This window comes from Ursus arctos, unplaced genomic scaffold, assembly GCF_023065955.2.
Source record: "Ursus arctos isolate Adak ecotype North America unplaced genomic scaffold, UrsArc2.0 scaffold_12, whole genome shotgun sequence".
Classification (NCBI taxonomy): domain Eukaryota; kingdom Metazoa; phylum Chordata; class Mammalia; order Carnivora; family Ursidae; genus Ursus; species Ursus arctos.
Window position 1 is genome coordinate 48,467,068 of NW_026622786.1, and position 22,263 is coordinate 48,489,330.

The 22,263-nt window shown below is 34.7% G+C and overlaps 1 protein-coding gene across 4 annotated transcripts in view; it reads left to right on the plus strand.

Annotated features, from left to right (window-relative positions):
- Window positions 1–22,263, plus strand: part of ANKRD13C (ankyrin repeat domain 13C) — an 84,419-nt gene that overhangs the window by 16,782 nt on the left and 45,374 nt on the right. For 2 of the 4 annotated variants that reach the window (XM_026497819.4, XM_026497822.4), the window contains exons 2-4: window positions 3,654–3,695; window positions 16,902–17,006; window positions 21,417–21,502. In XM_026497819.4, the coding sequence (XP_026353604.1) occupies window positions 3,654–3,695; window positions 16,902–17,006; window positions 21,417–21,502 (233 nt within the window). The remainder of the gene's footprint in view (window positions 1–3,653; window positions 3,696–16,901; window positions 17,007–21,416; window positions 21,503–22,263) is intronic. The other 2 variants (XM_057310565.1, XM_057310563.1) reach the window with 1 other exon arrangement.

Genomic DNA, 22,263 nt, shown 5'->3' on the forward strand with positions numbered 1-22,263 from the left:
GGAAAAAAATTAAACAAAACAAAAAAACCCCCTATGACATCTGCTAAAAGAGAAGAACAGGACTTTTATGAGACACATCTAAAGGAGATTGGAAAAAATGGAGAATTTTTTGTTGATAAAAAAATATGAATGGCAAGATTAATTACTGATAAAATTGAACTTTAGGTAAGAATGATTTAAAAGCACTGAGAGAGTAATTATATTTCGATAGAAGTTATGGTCATTAGTGCCTATAAAATTATCTCATCTTTATGTATTAACAATACCAAAGAATAGAAGGCACATTATTACAGATATGGAGAAAAGTTAACAAATAAAATCGAAGTAGAATTTCTGCCTGTAGTAATGATAGACTAGATTATTAGGACTAGTCTTCCTTAGAAGCAGATAAGAATAAAATATTCAACTTAAGGGTATTGGAGATCTAATGAGGTAGGAAGGAATTACTGGGCCAAGATCTGGCAGAAGATGGAAATCCAAAGATTTGAGCCTTGCATTTTAGGTTATTTTGCCCCAGTAGCTTTTGCAAAGCCAAAAGAAGTAGTTAAGAGGCTGAGTAGCACTTTTGACAGCCTCACTGAGCTAAGAGGACAAGAGATGAAGGTCAGGGCCTACCAAGTGTGGGATATCTCTTAAACAACTCTGCTGTTTGGACTGGTAGCTTGAAGAGCTACACCTTAGGAATAAGAGTGAACAAAAAGTAAATCATTGCTGATGAAGGCTGGAGCACAGCTTTGAGTCTTTCGTGAGGGCTAGAAAAAAATGTCAGTTCCTGAATTAATGAAGTCTAGTACCCCCAGCCACATGTCAAAAGCAAATGAAAGTATCTGGAGGATTTGGTTCTTAGGCTTCAAAATTTTTATATGGAGAGCTTCTTAAATACTATATCCAGTATATAATTAAAGATGACCAACACTTTAAGGAAACTGAACAACATAAGTGAGAACCAGGGGGAAAAAAATAAACTCATCAGAGCTTCATTTATTATAATTATTTTTAGAGGCTTTAAATAAGAATGTTTATTATGTTCTTGAGGGATAAGAGACAAGTCTGAATATTTTAGTGGAGAACAGGCAATTATAAAAATTGAAGTCATGTATTTGAAAATGAACCAAATAGAAATTCTCAAATGGAAAAATATAATAGCTGAAATTCCAAACTAAATAAATAGGCTTAGACCCTGAAAAAGACAGAATTCATGATCTTGGAAATAGGTTAAAAGAATGTATCTGTAATGAAATTGGAAAGGGAAAGAAGTTTAAAAAAAAATAGGAAGGGTGACAAGTTCTACTTTAATTGAACCCTGGGAGAGAAGAGAGGAAATGGAGCTAAGGCAATATTTGGAGAGATACTTGCTGAGAGTTTTACAAAATTGTGGAAAGACACTGATTCAGAGATTCAAGAAGTCCAACCCTAGCAGAATAAAAACAGGAATCCACATTGGAGTGAAATGGCTGATAATTTAAACAAAACAAAACAAAACAAATTTAGCCAGAAATGTCATGTTACTTTCAAAGGAGGGATAGAAAGTCCTATGGCTGCCTTCTCAGCAAAAAAGGAGACCAAAAGACCACATAGAGTGCAGGGGAAAAATAATAGCCAATCAATAATTTATATACTCAGTACAGTGTTCTTCAAGATTGAATTTGAATACACAGTTACAAACAAAAACCTGAGGGAATTCACTTATCACACCTTCACACAAGGTAATCTTGAAGGATATGTTTTGGGTAGAAGAAAAATGATTCTGATGGAAGGTTAGAAATGAAGGAAGGAATGAAGAGCAACAAAAATGGTAAGTAAATCTAAATGAATATTGACTCTATAAGATAAAAATACAAACTTGTAAGAATAGATAACAGCATAAAAGAAGATACCTAGCTCCCTAAAGAATCTGAAATATTTGGAGAATTGAAGTTTGTCTTTTGGAAAATAGTTTATACCAATAATTTGGCAACTAGTAAAGTTTAGTAGTATTGTAAGCAAAACCTCTTTTCTGGGGACATGCTTCAATGTATGATTATTAGCAAAGTTTGCATATCTCAACTGGAATTTGTTATGAATGTGAAAACTGGGGAGTATATTGCCTAGTTGCTAAGGGAAATTTTATTTTGGAATAACATAATGTGAATTATGTGCCCAAATCTGTCTTTTTGTTGTTGTTCCTGATAGGATGAAGGAATTTATTGTTGGTCCAGGTTTTTTGTTTTATAAAATTACTTACAGAGAAAGTTTAAGTTTAGTGAATTTATTGAACTTCTAAATTTTGCACAAAATACTATCTTGCTATATTTACAGCCAATAATTCATATTCCATTGTGCTTTTATTAGCAGATTTTGTGTGTGTATTTTGACCATTTTGGCATTTTTGTCAAGCTAAGAGATTGAGGTAGATCATATATAAGGTTTTTTTAAAAAAGTAGTCAAATCTTGTTTTATCCTGTATATGGTTTTTTGATAAGCGTGCAGCTCATTTTATTGGCAAAAATTGTTCATGTGGTGCCTTCTGTAAAAATGCTAATATCTGAAAATTAGTATATATAAATTTATTCAGTGACTTTTTAAAAAAATATTACTATAGGTTTGCTTTCTTTTATAATCAAGATGCTTTTAGGCTACTAGTGTGGCTTAGGGTATCATTTTGAAATTAAATTAATCATTATATGACATCAACTAATGGGATATAGTCCAAACTTCATAGCATAGGCCATTTTGCTCATTTTGCCAATTTCATTATTTACTATTCTCTTTACCCCGACTAGTCATAAACATTTGTTTGTTTCCTAAATATAAACTGTTCTTGCATTTGAATGTAATTTGGGGGAATTGTTTTTAATATGGAATACTAGTCAGTATTGCATTGTTTGCCTATAAATTTTTTTTTTTTTAAGATTTTATTTATTTATTCGACAGAGATAGAGACAGCCAGCGAGAGAGGGAACACAAGCAGGGGGAGTGGGAGAGGAAGAAGCAGGCTCCCAGCGGAGGAGCCTGATGTGGGGCTCGATCCCATAATGCCGGGATCACGCCCTGAGCCGAAGGCAGACGCTTAACCGCTGTGCCACCCAGGCGCCCCTGCCTATAAATTTCTAACCCATTCTTCAAGACTCATTTCAGTCTGGTTCCTCTTCAATAGTTAATTCTGTTTGCACGGGCAGAATTAGGAGCTCTGTTTTGTGTTCCATTATCATGCTGTACTCTCTTCTATTCTAATAAATAATAATAGCAATTATTTATTTTCATATCAATCTCTAACAGAAGACTTCTGAACAACTTGAGGACTGGGATTGGGTCTTTTTGATATCTGTCCCCAAAGATGAGTATATAATAGGTATTTAAATTGTTTGCTGAATGAACAAAGAATGATATGATAGAGAAATTAGTAGCAAAGGAATCTGTGAAATCTATTGGAGAAGAAATCTCAAAAGCAAACTGGGGTATCCTTTTTTTTGGTGGGCATTGAAGGGTGGGGAGTAGAATACGTTGTATTTAGAAACCTCTAACTTTGAATTTGCCATATAAAGAAGATCATTTTGCAGTCACATTATTTTTGCTTAAAATCTGTCAGTGAGATTTCTGAAGGAAATAAAACCACTTTTAAATAAAATTTCCTATGTTTTTATACTAATTTATTTATTTTTTTTTAATTTTAGGAAACACTCCTTTACATCTTGCTGTGATGTTAGGGAATAAAGGTTAGTAAATATTTCCTTTCTTATGTTTAACTTCACTAATGTAATATCAAATGTAGTTATAAATTTTTAAAATGAATTTTGTTTTTTGAGTTTTTCAAAATTTACCTGATTATTTTATTTGCTAATTGAGTTAGGATTCAGTATATTAAAAATATTTTCTCATTTTCCATAGTTCATCTTAAGAGTTAATGGAAATCCTGTACTAATTTTACACTTTTTGAAATGGTGTTTTTTTTTTCTTATTGTTATTTTATCAAGTATTTATAATTTCCAACTATTAAGATTTGTTTATTATAATCCTTTTAATATTCAGAGAGTTTATAAGATTCTTTAATAGGGATTGTTTTGTATATCTAAACTCAGAAGGCTAACGTTTTGTGTGTTAGATGATTGTAAGAACTTGTTCTTTAAAAAAACCTTCATAGATGGTTTAAAAGATTTACTTTAAAAAAAAAAAGATTTTATTTATTTGAGAGAGAGAAGAGCATGAGCCGGGGGGAGGGGCAGAGACAAAGGGAGAGAGAAGCAGACCCACTGAGCAGGGAGCCCCCATGCGGGCCTGATTCTAGGACCCTGAGGATCATGTCCCCAGCTGAAGGCAGATGGTTAGCTGACTGAGCCACCCAGGTGCCCCTAAAAGATTTACTTTTTAAGGCTATTCCTAGAAGTAATAAAATCTTCCCAGTAATCCTGGAAAGTGAGGATTTCAGATAGCATATTGGCAACATTTTTATGCTAGATTTTTAAATTTTAGATGTGTTTGATAAAAATCTTTTAAAACGTAGGTTTACATTTTTAAACAGGGTAATAAATTTTTGTTAACGCTTTTCTTTCTGGTGATCTAGGAGTATAATTTTGGAACATCGATTACTGATACATAGTATAATACCGTTGGTGTAAACATTTGAACTGAATGTATGCAGATCCCAGGGGTGTGACCAGAACTTGCTTTGTTGAGAAACAAAATTCTTTCCTTAGTTAGGTTTTTAAGTTTATATGCTTAAGGATATGATCTGCAGACTAATTTAATTTTGATTTTAATTCTGTATAATATGCTGACTCAAATATTTTTTTAGTTCTTTTTTTATTTAGTTATGCTTTTTAAAAAAATACCTTCTTGCAAGGAATACTCATGTAACTTCTAAGTAAAGAGATTTATTAAGAGGCTACATATTATAGAAACTCAAGAAATGAGGACTAGCTATATCTCAGGAAGAGAAATAACAAAGACTATATGAGGAATCAGCCATTCTTCTCCCTCCACCCCACAATCTCTCTCTACCTACCTGCTTACCTACCATCTGTCTATCTCTTACGGTGTGTCTGCTGTTCTTTATATATATGTAAATTACATCATTATATATAACACTAAGGGGAAGACAAAGCGAATGTGATAAAATGTTAACAACTGTTAAACCTTGGTATAGAGTATTTGAATGTTCATTGTGATCATCTTTCTGCTTTTCTTGAATATTTGGAATTTTTTATAATAAAGTATTGAAAGAAAAACAGAAATGGTATTGTTATGCTTTATCATAGGTTTACATTAATTAGCCTGTTTATGTTTCACAGAACATTAGTGTTATGGCATACTGATAAAAGTTTAGGAGAAAATAGTATTTCCAGGTCAAATCTATTTGGAAAATAGTGGGTCAGTACGTATTAAACAGTTTTTTATTGTGATCTTTGTTAGAACTTTAATATGCTGATATGCATTGTGACCTTCTAAGTTGGGGCAGGTGTTGGATATACAGTCGTTGTTCTCCAGAGTTTTTTGATTTGCTTTTTCCCACATGTATCTTGAGAGACTAGAGTTCTGTGGAATGTATTTTTGGGGAACACTTGGTTAGATGATTCAGGATCTGCAAATAATATCAATATTCACTTTTTCTGAGTCCTTTTCATGTAGAGTAGGTACAACAGTTAGTATACTGATATATTTACATTTTTTTAGTTACATACTCTTTTTCGCTTTTTTCTTTATGGCCTTTTCATATTTTTGAGATTTGGTTACATAGGAGCAATATTGAAATGTGTAGTGGAAGATAAAACTTCTACCTTATTAATTCTGTAAATTAATTTTGCATTGTACCACTCTTCAGTCTATGGCACTCCATTCTCTTTTATCTTCTTCCTTAGAGATAAATATACTTTTTTTACTGATTTCATTGTTGAATGAAAACTTGCTGTTTGTATACTTGTCTGTAAACACGGTAAAAATACCCAGGGTGCTCAAATAATATTTGTTGATTGACTTAAAGAGGGATATCCTAGGACTTTTACACTGTTATTTACTTTTCTCATTCATCTTAACAACCTTATTTTTTTACCATTGAAGTCTGATTTTTTTTCTGAATTTCTGGGACTGTTAACCATGTTGGCCTTCTAGGCTGGGAAGTTGTTGAATTATGGATTTGAGTTGAAATGGAAAGAACGTTATACTTAAAGAAGATTTCAGGAATCTTTAGAAGATGTGAAATAGAAAAGTAATCTTTATTTCTTATCCTTTTGGTTGGACATGAGAGAAAGGTTCATCGAACCAGTTGCTGCACCTTTTAATTCATTCTTCTGGGTCTGCAGTTTTTGTATAATATTTTCCCTGAAATGACTCTAGAGTTAGTATGATTTCTTACTCTCATAAGTCTCTGTCTGGATGTTCTTTTTCCTTTGCACTGTCCTATTTATCTTATTCTCTTTGTATTTTATTATCTTTATAGCTCTTGCTTATTTGTATGTGATTTCTACTCCTCATAATTTCATTTTATCCAGACTCCTCAAGTCCTAACTTCTTTGTGGCACACTTATGCATTTTTTAAGCCTTAGTGCCTGGTTGTTAACTGTCTTGTTTTTTTATTACTCATTGTTAAAATTGCTGGGAGAGGCATTTGATTGATCCTGCTTTTTTTTTTTCATGTCTCAGAATATGTTATAGGTGACTGACATATTTATGATGATCTGACGTATTTTTTAGTTGCTCGTTTCTACATCACTTGAATTGTGAGTGGAGGGTGAGTCAAGGGCAGCCATTCAGCAGGATTTATGGCATATCAGAAAACATAGCTGACATGTCTAACATATATATAAGTCATACCAGTCTTATACCTTAGTTTATATAATTGGGATATTGCTTTAGATTGTTGTCCATCTTGCTTTATTTTAGGCTATTAATATATAACTATTGAAACAATTGAAATAATACAGTAGAAAAACATATAAAAATATTGTCTCTTCTACTTTTTCTCCTGATGTAATTAACATTAATAGCCTTGTGGGTATCCTTGCACCCCTTTCTCCTTACTTATATAACGCAGGGGCTTAGTTTGTTTTTACTGAAGTTGAATCACCATACACAGTACTTTGCTATATTTTTCTTTTTACTGAAAAGTTTATTATGAAATAGTTCTGTAAGTCCGTAGATATCTATCCATGTTTATGTTCCCCTAACTTCTTTATATGTACACACATACACACTTAACTTGCATAAAACCCCATGATGGTAGGTTTCTTGGAGAATCAATTTTATTTATTTAAAAGAATTCTTTTTAGCTGGGCTGTCATCCTCTTTCCTTGTTAACCTCCTTCTTTCTTTTTTTTTTTTTTAAAGTTTTTATTTAAATTCCAGTTAGTTAACATACAGTGTAATACTAGGTTTAGTTGCAGAATTTAGTGATTGATCACTTACATACAACACCCAGTACTCATCACAAGTGCCCTCCTTAATACCCATCACCCATATAAACCATCCCACTGCCCACCTCCCTTCTAGTAACCGTCAGTTTGTTATCGATAGTTGAGAGTCTCTTATCTGCTTTGCCTCACCCTGCCCACTCCCCATGTTCATCTCTTTTTCTTTTTGAATTCTGCATGAGTGAAATCCTGTGGTACTTGTCTTTCTGACTGACTGACTTCGCTGAGCATAATACTCTCTAGCTCCATCCACGTCACTGCAAAATGGCAAGATTTCATTCTTTTGATGGCTGAGTAATATCCCATTAATGTGTGTGTGTGAGTGTGTGTGTGTGTGTGTGTATGGCACCTCTTCTTTATCCTTTCATCAGCCAATGGGCATTTGGGCTCTTTATAATTTGGCTATTGTTGGTAATGCTGCTATAAACATCAGGGTACATGTGCTCCTTTGAATCAGTATTTTTGTATCCTTTGGGTAAATACCTAGTAGTTCAATTGCTGGATCATAGGGTAGTTCTATTTTTAACTTTTTGAGGAACCTCCATACTGTTTCCCAGAGTGGCTGCACCAGTTTGCATTCTCACCAACAGTGTGAGAGGGTTCCCTTTTCTCCACATCCAACAATACCTGTTGTTTCCTTTGTCGTTAATTTTAGCCATTCTGACAGGTGTGAGGCCATATCTCATTGTAGTTTTGATTTGTATCTCCCTGATGGTGAGTGATGTTGAGCATCTTTTCATGTGTCTGTTGGCCATCTGGATGTCGTCTTTGGAAAAATGTCTACTCACGAATTTTGCCCATTTGTTATCTGGCTTGTTTTTTGGCTGTTGAATTTTATACATTCTTTATATATTTTGGATACTAACCCTTTATCAGATATGTAATTGGCAAATATCTTCTCCCCTTCCAGAGATTGCCTTTGAGTTTTGTGGATTGTTTCCTTTGCTTTATAAAAGCTTTTTATCTTGAAGTCCCAATAGTTCATGTTTTGCTTTTGTTTGCCTTGCCTCAGGAGACGTATCTAGAAAGAAGTTTCTAGCCTATGTTAAGGAGGTTGCTGCCTGTGTTCTCCTCTAGGATGTTGATGGTTTCAGGTCTCACATTTAGGTCTTTCATCCATTTTGAATTTATTTTTGTATATGGTGTAAGAAGGTGGTCCAGTTTCATTCTTCTGCATGTTGCTGTCCAGTTTTCCCAACACCATTTGTTGAAAGGACTATCTTTTTTTTCATTGGATATTCTTTCCTGCTTTGTTGAAGATTAGTTGATCATATAGTTGTGGGTCTATTTCTGGGTTTTATATTCGGTTCCATCTGTGTGTCTGTTTTTGTATTAGTACCATATTATCTTGATCACTGCAGCTTTGCAATATAACTTGAAGTCCAGAATTTTGATGCTTCAGCTTTGCTTTTCTTTTTCAGTGTTGTTTTGGCTATGTGGGGTCTTCTGTGGCTCCATACAGATTTTAGGATTGTTTGTTCTAGCTCTATGAAAAATGCTATTGATATTTTGATAGGGATTGCATTAAATGTGTAGATTGCTTTGGGTGGTATAGATATTTTAACAATATGTGTTCTTCCCATCCATGAACGTGGAATGTCTTTCTATTTCTTTATTTCATCTTCAATTTCTTTCATAAGTGTTTTACAGTATTCAAAGTATAGATCTTTTACCTCTTTGGTAGGTTTATTCCTATATTGTATGGTTTTTGGTGCATTGATAAATGGGATTGATGCCTTGATTTCTCTTTTTGTTGCTTCATTATTGGTGTATAGAAATGCAACAGATTTCTGTACATTGAATTTGTATCCTAGGCTTTACTGAGTTCATATAGCAGTTCTAGCAGTTTTTTGGTGGAGTCTTTTGGGTTTTCTACGTAGAGTATCATGTCATCTGTGAATAGTGAAAGTTTGACTTCTTCTTGCTGATTTTGGATGCCTTTTATTTCTTTTTGTTGTCTGATTGCTGAGGCTAAGACTTCCAGTACTATGTTAAATAACAGTGGTGAGAGTGGATATCCCTGTCTTGTTCTGACAGTAGAGGGAAAGCTTTCAGTTTTTCCCCATTGAGGATAATTGGCTGTGGTTTTCCATATATGGCCTTTATCATGTTGAGGTATGTTCCCTCTATCCCTACTTTGTTGAGGGTTTTCATCATGAATGGATGTTGTACTTTGTCAGATGTCTTTTCTGCATCTATTGAGAGGATCATATGGTTCTTATCCTTTCTTTTATTAATGTGGTGTAGCACATTGAATGATTTGTAAATATTAAACCACCCTTGCAGCCTAGGAATAAATCCCACTTGATCATGGTGAATGATTCTTTTAATGTACTATTGGATTTGATTTACTAGTATTTTGTTGAGAATTTTTGCTTCCATGTTCATCAGGGATATTGGCCTGTAGTTCTCTTTTTTAATGGAATCTTTATCTGGTTTTGGAATTGGGCTAATGCTGGCCTCATAGAATGAGTTTGGGAGTTTTCCTTCCATTTCTGTTTTTGGAATAGTTTGAGAAGAATAGGTATTAACTCTTCTTTAATTGTTTGGTAGAACTCCCCTGGGAAGCCATCTGGTCCTGGACTTTGGTTTGTTGGGAGACTTTTGATTACTGATTCAATTTCTTTGCTGGTTATTGGTCTGTTCAAGTTTTCTGTTTCTCATTGCTTTCGTTTTGGTAGTTTATGTTTCTCGGAATTTATTTCTTCCAGATTGTCTGATTTGTTGGCATATAATTTTTCATAATATTCTATTATAATTGCTTGTATTTCTGTGGTGTTGTTATTTCTCCTTTCTCATTCATGATTTTATTTATTTGGATCCTTTCTCTTTTCTTTTTGATAAGTCTGGCTAGGAGTTTATCAATTTTATTAATTTTTTCAAAGAACCGGCTCCTGGTTTCATTGATCTGTTCTGCTTTTTTAGTTTCTGTATCATTTTTCCACTCTAATCTTTATTATTTCCCTTCCTCTGATGGCTCTAGGCTTTGTTTGTTGTTCTTTTTCTAGCTCCTTTAGGTATAAGGTTAGGTTGTTTATTTGAGGTTTTTCTTGCCTCTTGAGGTAGGCCTGTATTGCTATGTACTTCCCTCTTATGACTGCTTTTGCTGTGTTCCAAATGTTTTGGACTATTGTGTTTTCATTTTTATTTGTTCCCTTGTGTTTCTTTTATTTCTCCTTTAATTTTCTGATTGACCCATTCATTCTGTAGTACCATATTCTTTAACCTCCATGTATTTGTGGTCTTTCCAAATTTTTACTTGTGGTTGACGTGAAGTTTCATAGCGTTGTGGTCAGAAAAGATGAATGGTATGATCTCAGTCTTTTCTTATTTATTGAGGCCTGATTTGTGACCTGGTGTGTGATCTCTTCTGGAGAATGTCCCATGTACACTTGAAAAGAACATAATATTTTGCTACTTTAGAATGAAATTTTCTGAATATATCTGTTGTCTATCTGGTCCAGTGTGCCATTCAAAGCCAGTGTTTCCTTGTTGATTTTCTGCTTAGATGATCTGTCCATTGATGTAAGTGGAGTGTTAAAGTCCCCTACTATTATTATATTATTATCAGTGAATTCTTTTATGTTTGTTATTGTTTTATATATTTGGGTGCTCCTACGTTAGTGGCATAAATATTTACAATTGTTAGGTCTTCTTGTTGGATAGTCCCCTTTATTATGATAGAGTGCCCTTCTTCATCTCTTGTTATAGTCTTTGGTTTAAAATCTAGTTTGTCTGATATAAGTATGGCTACTCTGGCTTTCTTTTGATATCCATTTACATGACAAATGTTTCTCTATCCTCCCACTTTCAATCTGCAGGTGTCTTTGGTCCAAAATGAGTCTCTTGCATGCAGCATATAGATGGATCTTGTTTTTTTATCCATTCCAACACCCTGTGTCTTTTGATCAGAGCATTTAGTCCAATTACATTCAGATAATTATTGGTACATATTAGTGCCATTTTATTACTTGTTTTGTCATTGTTCCTAGAGATTTTCTCTGTTCCTTTCTAGTCTTTGTCATTTTGGTCTTTCCTTCCCACTCGAAGAGTCCCCTGTAATATTTTTTGCAGGGCTGGTTTAGTGTTCACAAAGTTCTTTAGCTTTTGTTCATCTAGGGAACTCTTTATCTCTCCTATTCTGAATGATAACCTTGCTGGATAGAGTATTTTTCATTGCAGATTTTTCCCATTCAGCCTGTTAAATATATCATGCCCTTGGCTTCTGGCTTCTCAAGTTTCTGTGGATAGATCTGTTGCTAATTTATGGGTCTTCCCTTGTAAGTTAAGGACTTCTTTGTCTTTTAGGATTTTTTCTTTATCACTGTATTTTGCAAATTTAACTATAATTTGTCTTGGTGTTGGCCTGCTTTTGTTGATTTTGATAGGAGTTCTCTGTGCCTCCTGGATTTGGATATCTGTTTTTTTCCACAGGTTAGAGAAGTTTTCAGCTATTATTTCCTCAAATAAACCGTCTGCTCCCCTTTCTCTCTCTTCTTCTTCTGAGACTCCTGTGATAACAAGTGTTATTACATTTAGTGGAGTCATTGAGTTCCCTAAGTCTGCTCTCGTGTTCCATTGCTCTTTCTTTTTTTTCAGCTTTATTATTTTTCATAATTCTTTTTTTTTAAGATTTTATTTATTTATTTGAGAGAGAGCAAGAGAGAGCACAAGCCAGGGAAGGGGCAGAGGGAGAGGGGAAGCAGGCTCCCCACTGAGCAGGGAGCCCCATGTGGGACTTAATCCCAGGACCCTGGGCTCATGACCTGAGCTGAAGGTGGACACTTAACCAACTGAGCTACCCAGGCGCCCAATTTTCCATAATTCTATCTTCTATTTCACTTATTCATTACTCTGCTTCTTCCATCCTTGTCATTACTTTTGAATCTCAGATATTGGTTTTTCTTTTCTGGCCAATTGTTTTTTAGTTCTTTTATTTCTTTGGTAAGGGTCTTCCTGATGTTTTCTATGAGTTTTTCTCAAGACTGGAGAGTATTCTTATGATTGTTGCTTTAAATTCTGTATCAGGCCTATTACTTACTTGTTTTGATTAGATCTCTGGCTGTGACCTTTTCTTGTTTTTTCTTTTGGGATGAATTCCTCCATCTTGGCGTTTTGTATAGGTCTCTGTCTTCTCTGTGTTAGAAAATCCTGTTATGTTTCCTGCTCCCGTGAGTAATGGCTTTATGAAGGAGAGTTCATATAATGTCCAGGGTCTGGCCCTTCAGGAAGTGCCTCTGGTGTGTGCTGCCTGCACTCTGCTGCTGTGTTTTCTCTGCCCTTTCTCTCAGGTCAGTCCTCTACAGAGGCTCTCCTTGCCTGCCGTGGACAGTGTTTGGACCTTGGCCAGAGTGTGGTGAGTTTTAACTAGGTGTGCTCTGGTCTGCTTGTTAAATGAGACCTGATGCTATTTCCACTAGAGTTGAAGCTTTGCAGAACTCTATGGTCAGTAGACGTGGCATATGTGGGGGTTTGTGCTGGTCTTCTGGGGGGAGGAGCTTGCTATGCTGGTCATTAGGCACACTTGCCTGAGAGAAGCGCACCAGCAGAGCGTGGCAGGGCAGGACCTGGTGTAAGTAGGTTAAACAGCCAGTGTTGGCACTGTGCTGTTTACTGAAGTTGGTTTCTTTTGAGGGGCGGGGAGGGAAATGGCTCCAGCCAACTCCTTTGTCCCTGGAGAGGGGAGTCCTTGCCTGCTGCTCTCAGGGAAGCCTTGCAGAAAAGCGAATAATTTCCCCTCATGTGTCCGAGCCGTTTTTGGGATCCCTGTTTTCACATTGCCTGTCTTCAGGTTGCTTGCCTGCCTGGAGCAGGGCTATGCACTTAGGGCTTTATTACAACCAAGCCCGCTGACTTTTAAGATTGTTTGTATATTTATTTATTTGTTTATTTATTTATTTAGAAAGCACGCGCAGAGGGAAAGGGAGAAGTAGAGAATCTCAAGCAAACTCTCTCTGAGTGCAAACCTGATGCAGGGCTCAGTCTCAGGACCCGGAGATCATGACCTAAGCTGAAACCACAAGTTGGATATTTAACCAACTGAACCACCCAGGTGCCCCCATGCCTGCTTACTTTTAAAACTTCAACCTTTAGGGACCCAGTGTGGCGGGAACCTGTGCTAGTTTTCTGGGTAAGGGTTTTGCTGCCTTGGGACTGACACAGGTTTCACCCAGAAGGGCAGTGGTGCCAGCATGCAGGGGCATGGTATTTGGAACAAAGCAGGCTAAATAGCCGGTGTCCAGTGTCCGGGTTCGCCGCCCTCAGCAGGTGCCTCTGCACTTATGCTGAGGGGCGGGGGAAATGAAATGGTGCCCGCGGGCTCCTTTGTCCATGGAGAGACAATGCTGTCACAGATGCATTCCAGGAAGAGTGAACAGACTCCCTCCATGTACCCTAGGTGGTCCTCAGATTGTGCTGTCTTCCCAGGGGTTGCTTGCCTGCCTTCTCTCCAGCAGTAGGGCAGTACCCTCAGGTCACTATGGCTGCCAAGGCCAGAGACCTCCAAAACTCCTGTCTTTGAACCCTGCTGGTTGCAAAACCTCATGAGAATCAGCCCCTCTCATTTTCGCAGTCAATGACTTTGGGGAAGTGTTCTTGTGCTTATCCCTGTGTGCTCCACTCTCTCGCCTTTCTCTGTAACCAGGGCTTTCTCCCCTCCCCAGCACCCACAGTCCTTTTCTCTCTCAAACCACTTCACTGCACTTTCCACCTTCCTTGATGTGGCCTTTTTTCTCCCCCTAGTTGTGGAGTTTGTTCTGTCAGTCCTCAGGTTGAATTCTTGGGTATTCAGAATGATTTGATGATCACAACGAACATTTTAATACTCTCTACCTAGGTTCAATAGTTAACATTTTATCATATTTGCTTTGTTTTTCTCTTAGTGTTACATATATTATTTTTGCTGTATCATTTGAAAGTTCGATGTAGACATGACATTTTACCACCAAATACTTTAGCATGCATCTCTAAGAATAAGGACATTCTCTTTCATAACCACAATATCATTATCACACTTTTTAAAAAAAGATTTTATTTACTTATTTGACAGAGAGAGAGAGGGAGGGAGAGAGCACAAACAGGGGGAGCAGCAGGCAGAGGGAGAGGGAGAAGCAGGCTCCCTGCTAAGCAGAGAACCCAACATGGGGGACTCTGGGATCATGACCTGAACTGAAGGCAGATGCTTAACTGACTGAGCCACCCAAGTGCCCCTACCATTATCACACTTAGGAAAATTAATAATATTATTATAATCTCTAATATCTAATCCATATTTTAATTTTTCCAGTTGTTCCAAAAATTTCTTCTATATGTGCTTTATATTGAATCAAGAGCCAATTAAGATTTACTCATTGCATTTGGTGGTTATGTTACTTTATTTTAATCTAGAAAAGTTTGCCTGCTTTTTCTTCTTCCTTTCTACTTCACTTTTTGAATAGTGTGCCCAATCAATTTGTAGAATGTCTCCCATCTCAAATTTGCCTAATTATTTTCTTATGATATAATTTAACTTGTTTCTTATCTTGTGTATTTTCTGCAAATTGAAAATTAGGTATCAAGGCTTGATTTGATTCAAGTTAAATATTTCTAGAAAGAATACTGCATAGGTGATGTTGTGAACTTTATGTCACATCACATTAGAAACATATAATGTCAAGCTATGCCACTATTAATGCCACCATGTTTGGTCACTTGTTTAAGCTGATGATCTCCAGATATCTTCACTGGAAAGGAGCATTTTTCTCTTTATAATTTGTAAGTGATCTTGGGATAATACTTTGGTATCATGTGAATGTCCTATTTTCCAGCACTGTAGCATTTTATATAGTGGCTTTAGCATTCATTGAGGACATTTGCCTAAATCAGTTATTACTTTGGTGTTGTAATACACTGATTTTCAAATTCTACCATTTCTTCTACGTTTATTAGCTGGCATTTTTCTGTAATTGATTGTTTTTAGTTTAATGTGTTATAACTAATCATTATTCTTTTTAATGTGCAGTTTCCCAAATTTGGCCAGTACCTGAGCATTCAGCCTGGTTCATATGTCCTTTTGATATGACACTATTCTTTAAAAATGGCTGTATATTACTCTAGTGGTATAGATGCATCCTATCAGTCAGTCAGTCCCCCATGATGGATATTCATTTAGTTTCCAGTATATTTGCCATTATAAACTGCTAGAATATACATTCTTGTACATATATTCTCTCTTTTTCTCTCTCTCTCTCTCTCTTTTTTTGGGGGGGGGAGGGAGAGAAGGTGGGGGAAGGGCAGAGGGAGAGAGAATCTTAAGCAGACCACACTAACACAGAGCCCAATGTGGGGCTTGATCTCATGAAATCAAGAGTCGGATGCTTAACTGACTGAGCTACCTAGGAGCCCCTCTTGTACCTATGTTCTTGTATACTGCTGTAGACTTTCTTAAGTACCTTTGTGAAATTTCTCTATTTATTTTATTTCATTTTAATAAAACTTAGCATAGTTATTCCTAGTGCTATATGTTGGTATAGTTATTCGTTTTATAACTAGGAATCACATTCTTCTTCCACTTGTGCTTAACTACATGACATTGTCATTACACCGTTATTTCCTTCAAAGCACTTACCATTATCTGACTTTTTTTTTTTTACTTATTAGTTTACTTATTTTCTTCTAACACAGGATGTAAGCTCTCTGATAGCAAGACCTTATCTTTCTTCTCACTGCTTTTATCAAGGACTTAGTGCTTAGAAATAGCATATTTGCTGAATGACTGATTGAATGAATGAAGTATTCATTTAGGAAATTTACTAATGGATAGCCATCCTAAATTTCCATGAGCCTCAGTTTTGAATTTTTTGCCTATTAATATACCTTTTATTTCTAATTTTTAAGAAGAGTATCTTCAACCTATAGAAGGGTCTATACCTTAGACTTCTTTTGATTACTAAAAAGACTTTCCAGATTTGTCCTTGGAATCATAAACAGATTTTTTCCTCTTTTGACTGTTTCCCTGAAGTAAAATAATTATAACATTTGAAAAATAAGGGTTTATGGAAACATTACTGGTCCTTTTGGAAAGCCCCCCCTTTTTTTTTAACTGAAATAAATTAGGAACTTTTCACTTGACATTACATACGTACAGATCCTCTTTTGAGTTTTATTAGTGGAATTTTGATGTAAATTACTCTTGGGGATCCTGGGTTATCTTTTAGACTATGGAAATATTCTGAAAATACTCTTAGGGATAATTATTAAGGAGCATAGTACTTCCTTGGAGAGATACAATTTATTTTTAAGTAATAGAATGGATACTTCTTGAATCTAAGGATCTGAAATAACCTTGTTTAGATATATAGGGCTTTTAAAATTATTTTTCTTTATGGTACAGTGTTTATATTATAGATCTATTTATATTACATGGTATACATTTATACATACAAATGTATATATACATTTCTTTAATTTCTAAATAATTTTTATATTTAGAGATTCTAAAAATTGCATGATGTTTGATATTATTACCGCTTTATGTTTCAGAATGTGCCCATTTACTTTTGGCTCACAATGCTCCAGTAAAGGTGAAAAATGCTCAGGGATGGAGCCCGCTGGCGGAAGCTATCAGCTATGGAGATAGACAGATGAGTAAGCAATATAAATTATTGTTTTTGATATAAACTCTCAAAATATAAAGTTGATGCATTTGATGTAATTTTCATTTAGTGTAATTTTCCATAGTATGAAATGTTTGTCATTATTTATAAACTTATATGTGAATTATTCATGACTTAGGAACTTGGATATCAGGTAGTACACAAAAAGAACTGAGGAATCATGTTTAAAAGTATATTGTTTATTATTTTTTTCTTTTACAGTATTCTGCTCTACTGATATTCTTCCATTGTTTTACTTATTTAATACGAAGGATTTTTAAAAGCACTGAGACCTGATTGTCCTTTCTGGCACCTACTTAATTATATGGAACATTAACTGCAACTGAAAGTAATCACAGTGTGTTATAACAGTTATCTTTTTGCTTTAATTGGTGGGAATAGGCTTTGCTGAAAGCGAGAAGCAAGTGTCTTTGTTTTAGTTTTTGAGAATTTCAAAAAGTCACATGTTTTCTCACAGTATACAAAGTGTTCAGTTACTCTATCTTCTATTCCTAAGTTTTCTTTTTTTTTCCAACTTCATATACAGATTTTATTTTTGTCAAGCACATCTCAATAGTTGAAAATTTTATAAAATTTAAATCTGGATGAACGAGAATATTGTCTTTCTGGTAATATCTTTTTACAATTTGAGGTTGAAAATAATATAAATCTCTACTTGTGGAAGAAACAATAAAAAAATTGGGCAGTTTTATTAAAGAAGTGCATTAAGATTGAACGCTCTTAGGCTGTTACGTCGATTTAGTTCTGTTTGATGCCACGTTTTGGGCTCTTATGTTTAAGCTTTATATGTAATCCATGTATTACATCTTTGTGGACTTTCTGCACATTTTGATGGTGAAGCTTTTGATGGTGAAGTTATATTTGGGCTTAGGATTTAATGAGATAAAATTGTGATGATGTAACAGTTATATGAGTATATATATTTGTTATTCATTGACAATTGTCCTTTCTGGGCAAAATCAAGAGACTCTTACGAGAGTAAGAAACGATACTAATCCTAGAATTATGTCAGGGAAAAGACCAAAAAATGTACAGATCTAGCATACTGAGAATAAAGTAAAATTTGCAGCAACCAGTCTAAAGGAACTTTCTCTGATGTTTCTAACCCATTAACAGAATGGAGAGGAAACCAGATGGACTCCTGGGTTTCTGACTTACACTGAGACTTATGTGGCTTTCACATAACTTTTATTTAGAGTCAGTGAATATTTACTGAGTTCTGACTATACGGCATGTATATATAGTAAGATGTGGAGAATGAACACATGGTCTCTGCCCTTTAGGAGCTTATAACCTATTGAGAAGTCCAAGAAACAGTTTTCTTGGAAAATCAGTTACCGGATTTTAATGTAAAAGATTGAGGCCCATAGTAGTTGAGATCTGCTTTTAAAGTGATTTTCTTCTGTAGAGTGATGTCTTAGATACACGTTCTGAATAGTATTCCATTGCCAATCATTGTATATACATAATTATTCAGTGCTTTCAAAAATTATTTCCCATCACATGAAATGGAAATATTTAACTGCTAACTTAAAGAATAGTAAATTTAACAACTCTTAAGCTGCATATTTAGAAATATATGGATGTGGGGCGCCTGGGTGACTCAGTCATTAAGTGTCTGGCTTCGGCTCAGGGTGTGATCCCAGAGTCCTGGGATCAAGCCCCGCATCGGGCTCCCTGCTCCGCTGGGAGCTTCTTCTTCCTCTCCCACTCCCCCTGCTTGTGTTCCCTCTCTTGCTGGCTGTCTCTCTTTCTGTCAAATAAATAAATAAAATCTTAAAAAAAAAAGAAATATATGGATGTATTTACAATAGTATTAAATGGGTCTGTACTTTGAAATTGTTTTAAATACTATGATTTAAGTTTTTAATTACTTAGCTTGTGTTACATTAAAAATTTCTAGGCATAGAAGATTACATTATTTGAAAAATCAGAGCTAATCTAATATAATTATTACTGAAATATTATCTTGTTAACAAAATATAATCTGATATTATAAATTACTAGCAAAAGCTGTGACCTGTTTCTTTTTTGGTCTGATTTTTGCTGATGTTTTTGTGCTACAGAACAGCTAGATGATATGATATTTTTTGGAGACTATCTAGAATTATTTCACTTGGGAGGGGGCGCCTGGTTGGCTTAGTCGGAAGTGCATGTAGCTCTTGATCTCAGGGTCGTGAGTTTGAGCCCCAAGTTGTGTGTAGAGATTACTAAAAAAACTTAAAGAACTATTTCACTTTAGAGTTAATAAAATTTCAAGATTATGTTGCTTTTCTTCCTTATGGTGGTTACGTGGTGAACAGTGATCAGCCCAGGTCAGTATCAGAGAGATATCAGTCTGGAATTTAATTACTTTGATGTTAGATTTGTTGAGTTTGAGTTATCTATGGTATGTCCATAGAACTATCTAAATAAGAAGTGTGAAATAATTTCTGGAGCATAAAAGGAAGTGGAGGGCAGACGATACAGATCTGAATGATTCTTGGAGCAGGAGGGCATAGTTCCAAAGGCTTTAGGCACAACCAACTGAATACTTTAAAAGTGCTTTGTATGGGAAAAGAAGGAAAGAGAAAGTTAAATAAGTTGTGGTTTATTGGAGTTCTTCATTTGAGTCTTTGTATGAATTCTGATACCATCCAAGTCCTCTAAAGGTAATTTTATCCTTATTATCAGTCATTAATGTGATTCTTACAATATGGGAGTACAAATCCTGATCCCACAAAAACATATTGCTAATTTTGTATAATTGCATTCTGAATGTTTGGTTCTGTTTCCATAAGAAAGTTTGAGTTGATGTTGTTTTTTAATGTAATGTAAATTTCTTTGTCACTATCTTTTTAATAATGTTTGGCCATTTTAATGTAATTGTTAATTTACTGCATGTGTTCAGTCAGTTTCAGTATATTTACCTGGTGAAAAATATAGGACTTCTGCTTTACATTAAGATATCTTTTCTGTTTATGAATTGACTTCTTTCCATTCCTTACATTCACAGAGGTTTATTTGAGTTTGAAGGCAAGAAAGATTTATTAAAATACTTGAGCTTATAGTGGAGAAGAACTATAAAAAGAATCCTACTACATTTGGGTAATGTAGCTTTGATATTAAAGTTAAATTATAACAAACATGAAGTTAGCCAGATTCATATAAATTTGAATCTGGAAGGAACTTTAATGATTATCCAGGTCATTGGTTCTCAGACTATTTGGATTTCACAGACCAGAAAAAAATTGTATTTGAGGATTGATGTGGAGTAGCTAACGTTTCATTTTAGCATGTAAAAACTTTAAAAAAGGATAATTACTTTCTTCTACGATCACCATTTCATTAAAAAAAAAGACATTTTGAAACCAAAAATACCAGAAAGAATAGTCCTTAAATTGAAAAAAGTATATAATTCATAAATTTAAAAAAACCAACTACTCCAGCCTGGTTCCCAATTTTTTCATTTTACTGCATATCACTGGGAACTTGAACAGTTGGGCACTGAAATATAGACTTGTATTTGGAAACTACTGACCTAGGTCACAAAGCTAGTTGTAGGACAGTATGATGAGATGAGGTCCCACACCTTGACTTCTAGGTCTCATCTCAGCCTCTTCTGTTGTTCCAAAAGACCATGAGTGATTTAAATTTGCTCTTTGATTTTTGACTTTTTAAAATACAGTGGGGTGATGGTTAAAACTGTGGTTCAAAGTAAGAATAGATTCCACTGTTTTTCAGATTATTTTCTGGGCTTTTCCTAATTTGAGCATTGTACACAAAACAAATCTGGTCTAAGCTTTCACTGCCATCTTCTTTTCTTCTTTCCTTTTTGTTTTCTTTTTATCTTTTGCTTCTGTATTCCACATAAGGCTTTAAGTAGGTTGTAAGAATGCATATTGTAAAATAGTAAAAATAATAGTATTTTAATGTATATGAATATATATATATATATATGAAAAATATGTCAGGACTAGGAGGAAGTCAGCATGTAGTGATGTACATATTTTTCCCCCAGTGCATATTTTCTATCTTCTTATCTTTTGTTAGGCTTATTTCATTTAAGTCTAATATTTTCCCTTATTTCAGTTGCATCATCTGACTGAGACTGGGTAATCTAAATACTCACTGATAATTAAAAACTAGGAAAACTAGTGTGAATATAAGTTCATGTTGAGGTATCTCTTCTCAATTTTCCTTGGGGTTCATAACAGTTTTATTAAACTTATTGACTTATTTATAATGTCTGTATATATGTCTTTGTATAATAAACTAGTGGTGTTTTCTAACATGACGAAAAAGTTTTTTGTATAAATTTTTTTTAATTGAGCTATAATTGACAATTTAGCATGGTGAAATTCATTTTAAATTAAAAACAATTTTTTAATTTAAACTTTAGTTACGGCTCTTTTAAGGAAGCTTAAGCAGCAATCCAGGGAAAGTGTTGAAGAAAAACGACCTCGATTATTAAAAGCCCTAAAAGAGGTAGGCTATATCTCTTTACTGATCTTGCACCTAAAGAGTAATTAAAGTATACTTTTAAGCATTTTTTAAATGCAGTCTTAATCGCTTGATTATTAAGAGTCAAGAAATGGTAAAAATCCTGTTTGAATTAAGCAATGATGATAAAACAAAATACCCTGATTATAATGGATAAATTTCATCCTATGGAAGCACTGTTTACTTTGAACTAGGAAAGTAGATAAAGAATTACTGTTTTCAACTAATTAGATAAGAACTCTAAGAAAAAAGGAGGTAGATCATAATTAATGGCAGTAATTTTCCTTTGTACTTTGGTTTAGAAGATTCCCTAAGAGCTGAAGCCACTATCTGCTCCAGGAACAGCATTTTCTCTATATAGCAAAACTCTTTTTGTCTATCCTACATCATGATGGTAAGAGCTGGGTGTGCTGGCACAGAAAGGAAGAGAGCTTTGTTCTCTTTTATTTTTGTCCACTGTATTTTTGATATCTGAAAGAACTGTGGGAGATAGACCCATCATGTTAACTGTGTCTCCTCTGAAGTATGCTTTTTTTGGTTTTTTATCTCTAGAGATAAATTTGTTTAGAATATTTGATCACAGTAGTTTCCTTAACAGTTATAGGCTTTGCTGTCTAGCTTCTAATTTGTGAAATACAAACTTTCATCTCGTAAACTTGTGTTAACAGTTTGTAGAAAAAGTTTCTATTTCAGAGTGTCATTTTCTTAGTTCATTATGAGGCTGCACAAATAGTCATTTTGGAAGT